The sequence below is a fragment of the Mustela erminea genome, chromosome 4 (assembly GCF_009829155.1).
Source record: "Mustela erminea isolate mMusErm1 chromosome 4, mMusErm1.Pri, whole genome shotgun sequence".
Lineage (NCBI taxonomy): Eukaryota > Metazoa > Chordata > Mammalia > Carnivora > Mustelidae > Mustela > Mustela erminea.
The window spans coordinates 92,475,022-92,481,021 of record NC_045617.1 but is presented as its reverse complement, the minus strand read 5'-3'; the positions used below and the strand labels follow the sequence as shown (position 1 = coordinate 92,481,021).

Here is a 6,000-nt window from a genome sequence, read left to right as displayed (position 1 = left end):
TGTGCCCTTTAGGGTTTAGTTTCTCTTCCCAGCCTTCCAAATATGTTTAGAAGTCTCTTGACAGCAGAGACTGTATCTTCTATCACATATGATTAGTGCTGAGTGAGGTGCTGTCCCTAATAGAATGTTGGCAAAGGTCTTTTGACTGTAATGATCACATGGATTTAAGCAGGAAAATAAAGCTCAAAGCCATAAATCTTTGAGTTCTTTATTTTGGGTGGTCTGTATTGATGTGACTATAGACTAGTGCATTTATCTCATTTTCCTTCTGCCATTTAATCACCTAGTGGTGTTTCCAGATAAGAAATGCAAATGGAATTTATTACCTAACCGGACCGTGTATAACTCACGTATCCTAGGGTATCGATGCTTGCAGAATTGTTTCATGTCATGAATTCAGCTGCTAATGGATGAGTTACCATTGTGGAGAACTGCTCTCCCCTCAGCTGCAGAGACTTCTTGAATGTTTTCAATATTTGGAGGCAACTGGAGAAGGGAGCCCTCTTGAGTGACAAATGGCTAAATATTCAGAATTTCCAGGTGGACTGGGAAGATAACTCAAACCCCCTTGCTAAACCGAGGAATCTCAGAGTACCTGGCAGTGAGGAAACCTCCAGAGCCTGCTTGAAAGTATCCTTAGGAGTGAAGGAGTTAACTGAGGGTGGCAGCTTTATCTTGCGTCCAATGGACTTGTGGTTTGCTGGTGAAAGTCTCTGGTAAATGATTGTTAGAGACGTCTCATGGGTAGCTGTTGCTAGTCATTGTGTTTCAAAAGCCTGTTGATTCCTGTGCAAGGTGGTACAGCACCCTCTATCCCTTTCTTCATTCCTGATTCATTCAGGTCCTCCTGCAAAAGATCTACCAGATCCACAAACATGAACGATGAAGAAAATAACACCGTCTATGACACAGTCCAAAAGGAAGGGCTGCATGAGCTTCCAGACCAGCCAGAAGAGGATGAAGTTCCTCTTTATGATAACATCCACGGAGGCCTGCCAGAAAGCAATGTCTATGCCACTGATCTGGAAACCCATGAATATGACTCTGTTTATGTGGCTGGAGGTGAGGAGAAGGGCTTGAACTCTTCCCGGCCAGAAGCATCAGGATACCTCCTGCCTGATGAGGATCTTGCCCAGGATCTTCACCCAAAGGAGCAGCAGGAAGACCAGGGCATCTCAATGGAAGAGTTATACTCACCCACCCAAGACCAGGAGCCAGACCAGGAGCCTGGCCCGGAGACACCCCAGGAGAATGGAAACAGGAAGACGGGAGCCCTGCTTTCCCCCCAAAACTTCACCATCCAGCGGAGCAGGGCCTTCTTCACCAGCAATTCTGCTGCTGATGGCTTGGAAGAAAACAACCCAGCTTCTACACACCCTGAGATCAGCCTGTTTGTGAAGGTAAGGGCTGTCTCTGATAGGTACCCTTGCATGGGTGGATGGACTAATTGGGGGTTTTCTTTTGCTCCAAGTGTCCAGGAAGAGATGCAGGATGTCATGGTCTTTGGATCTCAAGACATATTCAAGAGTAGGGCTGGTTAATTGAGTCAATTCCAGATTCCCTCAAGAATGCTCCAAAGTATAAGAATTGGAAAGTGCATTTAAATTGTGTGTCTCAATCACTAACTTTATAGACCACAGGCAAAACATGTTTTTTAGAGTTCACTTCCAAGTGAGCAGAAAATGGAGCTCAAATCCTTACCTATGTGACAGACATTGAGTATATTTTCCCGACTGGTTAGATTTCTTTTGTCAACTCAGTTTGCAAAAATGAAACCAAGTCTTGTGAGAGGAAATCGAATCCAGTCAGCCAGGCACCATGGTTTCCTTCTTAGTATTTCTAAGGTCACAGATACTTCAGATATATGGTCAATAAACGTTACCTCTGTCACTGAGCCTGCCCTTTCGGCATCTATATAACTAAAATATCTGATGAATCGTGAGATGATTTCAGTGGTAAGAGTATTTAGACGCTAATAGCCAGTGTTAATGTTTAATGCTTAGATAGATTCTCAGAACTTAGATACTCAGAACTTTAATGCTTATGATATAGAAACTCAGAACCTTGGTAATCTTTGTTTTAGACTGATATTGTGGTAAAGACCATTTATTACAATGTTATCAAAATGTAAAAAAAGCATTCCAGGGCTATCTTTATGAATCATCTTTATGATCCATAAATCATGATTTTTAAATCAAAGATGATTCATCTTTATGAATCACGAGGGAAGAACATTTTTCCCCAACATGCACTCCCTGACAATATTCATATTTACACTTTTCTTAGTATGAAGACCATGTAATAATAAATACTGTTGTTTCAACCTACAAAACCCTCAATTCACACTTATTTGTCCCCTTTGTGGTTTCTAATAACTCCAGTAAAATAGACTTTATTTGCTCATTGAGGATATTATTATTTTTTGACTTTGTATTTTTCCCTGGTTGTTTTGTGTGTAAATTGCATCTCCTTTATTTTACCACAAGGTTTTTAAAGAGCAAGTAGTGGGAGTGTCTGGCTCATACTTAGGGACCCCTCAAAACTTGTCTGGTATCATGTTATTGGGGGGGGTGGGAGAGGTGTGAGAGATGAGGAGGGAACTTACTATCAAGAAATCAGCAGTGTGGTGCAGGAGACAGATTTGCACGTGGTTAATTTCGGTGAACCAGAGGCTCGGCTGAGCACAGCGGGGATTCCCGGGAAGGACCAATCAAGTGTGTGGGAAGGAATCAGGAGAGGCTCCGCTGAGGAGGTGACTGATGTTCAAACAAGTGCATACAAGCAGGCTTCCAGCTTCCAAATCCACATCACTGTTACGTTAGTTAAAAAACAAACAAACAAACAAACAAACAAACAAAAAACCCCTACAAACCCCGCACTTAGTGAGGACTAGTGGTGTATTTTTCTCGGGACAGAATCATCCATGCAGCTTTATGCAGCCAACAAGGTAGATCATGTTCATTGGCGACACCCATTAAGACGTTTGTAAATTTGACGGAGTGTTGATTTCCCCAGAAGTTAGGCTGCCGCCGGTGCTGAAGCAACAGAAGTAGGAGAAAACAGAACTATTGGCATCTTCCTCTGGTATCAGCAACAGGAAAACTGTTTGAAGGGAATGTGTGGTCTCGCGTTAATTAAGATCTGTAGTTCCCGAAAGCAAATATTGACTTTAACGAACTCTTTAGGTTTACATTCTTTTTTTTTTTTACCTTTTCTAAAAAAATTTCTTTTCAGCGTAACAGTATTCATTGTTTTTGCACCACACCCAGTGCTCCCTGCAATACATGCCCTCCCTAATACCCACCACCTTGTCCCCCAATCTCCCACCTCCCACCCCTTCAAAACCCTCAGATTGTTTTTCAGAGTCCATAATCTCTCATGGTTCACCGCCCCTTTCCAATTTCCCTCAACTCCCGTCTCCTCTCCATCTCCCCATGTCCTCCATGTTATTTGTTATGCTCCACAAATAAGTGAAACCATATGGTAATTGACTCTCTCTGCTTGACTTATTTCACTCAGGATAATCTCTTCCAGTCCTGTCCATGTTGCTGCAAAAGTGGGGTATTCATCCTTTCTGATGGAGGCATAATACTCCGTAGTGTATATGGACCACATCTTCCTTATCCATTTGTCCGTTGAAGGGCATCTTGGTTCTTTCCACAGTTTGGCGACCGTGGCCATGGCTGCTATAAACATTGGGGTACAGATGGCTCTTTTTTTCACTACATCTGTATCTTTGGGGTAATCTTTTTAATGTAATTGTTAGGTAAGACGCCTCAGCTCCTATGTGGGCACTCTTTTTAAAGATCTTTAGCAGCGCTCAGTAAGAAGAGCGACGCTCACCATCCCTGCTTCCCCATCCGGCACCAACCCCACCACCGTGCTTTATTCAGTGTTGAATGGAAAATAAACACAAAGGCAGAGCCTTCAGGGGGCTTCTCTCTTTACTTGGGAGTGGAGGGTCTAAGTGTCACCTGCTCAGGCTCCTCCTTCCCCCCAGCTCTGGGGTGTGGGAACAGCAGAATGCTGGAAGGTCTCCTGGGGTCATTCTTCCCCTGAGCCTTGTGGTGCGGACCATTTGGGCTGTGTCAGAACGTACTCACTTGCATGCATTTTCAGCTGTTCTAGACAAGCCAGGAAAAATGTCACGCGGGTTTGTCGCTGTGTGTTCAACTGACATTTTACTGAGGCTCAGCCATTTCAGGGTGTTGGGCAATCGCATAATTAAAATATAGCATTTATTTATTCATTCAATGTATTGTTATTGTGTCAGGCCCTGGGTTTATAACAAAGTCCTGGGTCCCCCGCACTTTGCACTGTAGTGGGAAAAACTGGTGGACGATAAGCAGATACAACATATGCCTGGTGGTGATGAGCTTTAAAGAAACATGAAGCAGAGTAACGGGTGTGGACCTTTCTTACTGCTGCCGTAACAGATGACCACAAACTCAGTGGCTTGAAACAACACAAATTCGTGCTCTTGTACTGCTGGGCATCAGAATCTGAACTAAGTCTTATGGAGCTAAAATCAAGGTATGCGCAGGGCTGTGTTCTTTCTGGAGGCTCAGGAGGCAATCTGTTTCCTTCCCTCTTCTGGTTTCTAGAAGCTGTCTTCATTCCTGGCTCCTGGCCCATGTCCTATCACCGTGGCACTCTCTGCTTCTCTCCTCACCGTGCCTTCTTCGGATCTGACTCCTCTTATGTCCCTCTTATAAAAAGACTTGTGATTAGTTTGGGTCCCCCAGGATAATACATGATAATCTCCATTTGAATATCCTTAATTCAATTACATCCTTCCCTACTGCCACCGAAAGCAACACTCATGGGTTCTTGCAATTAGGACATGGACATGCCTGGGAGCCGTTCTTCAGCTTCCCACAGTGGGACAGAGTGACAGTGAGGAGGGGGTCGAGGGGGTGTATGGCTTGAGTGGGGGGAGCAAGGGCAGTAAGGTGGCAGCAGGTGAAGCCAGAGGGGTGGAGGTAGGCACAGAGCACGTGGAGGAAGCCCTTTCCTTTTTACTTGGACTGACATGAGAGACATCAGAGATTTTTTGTTTTTTGTTTGTTTGCTTTTTAAGATTCCTTTATTTATTTTAGAAGGAGAGAGAGATAGAGCATGGTAGGGAGGGCAAGAGAGGATCTCAAGCAGACCCTGCATTGAGTGCAGGGCTCGAACCCACGACCCTGAGACCATGACCAGGGCTGAAATCAAGACTAAGCCACTCAGCTGGCTGAGCCACCCAGGCGTCCCCTGGCTGCCTTTATGATGCAGACTACAAGAGAGAAAGAGTAGAAGCAGAGAGGACAGTTTGGAGGCAGTTGAAAAACTAGGCCAGAGACGATGGTAGATTGGCCAATGGTGACCACAGTGGAAGTAGAGCGGAGCAGGACTGCAAGGGCTTTGAAGAGTGAGCCCAAAGCTTCTGCTGGTGTGATGTATAAAGAAAGAGAAGAGCCAGGGCTGTCTCTAGGGGTTTTGACCAGAGCTACTGAGCGAACAGAGATGTCATTCCCATTTCACGTACGACGTCTTCTCCAGGAATGTATGTGCAAGAAAATGTGCTCATACAGTCACTCATACGCGGCCTTGTCTCCCTCCCCCCTCCCTCCCTCCCTCTCACCTTTCCTCCGTCCTTCTTGCCATCTGCCCATCCATCCGTCCATCCGTCCGTCATTTACAACATACTAACTACATGCCAGGTACTGGATAAGAGACGAACACGCCATACCTTAATGCCAACTGTCCTGTAGGGGAAGACAGAGAAACACAATTCTTGAAGATAGTAAAGGGGAAGAAATAACTGTTTCTTGGTCATTTCAGAGATCCAGTGTAAAAAAGGTACCTAGGGAGAGTTGTAGTCCATATTATAGACAGCCAAGAGGGGTGGTTGGTTCAGAATTTGCCACACAGGAGTGTGCAAATTGTCTTTATGCGTTCTGCTAAAACGGAGGGACCTGCAGACATAATTGTGTTTGTATGTGTGTGTGTGAGAGAGAG

General features: G+C 44.8%; 1 protein-coding gene across 1 annotated transcript in view; it reads left to right on the top strand.

Moving 5' to 3' along the window:
* The first annotated feature begins 775 nt into the window (after positions 1-775).
* Positions 776-6,000, top strand: part of CLIC5 (chloride intracellular channel 5) — a 157,464-nt gene continuing 152,239 nt past the window's right edge. Inside the window, exon 1 of the mRNA XM_032340153.1 lies at positions 776-1,400. Within this exon, the coding sequence (XP_032196044.1) occupies positions 876-1,400 (525 nt within the window). The 5' untranslated portion in view covers positions 776-875. The remainder of the gene's footprint in view (positions 1,401-6,000) is intronic.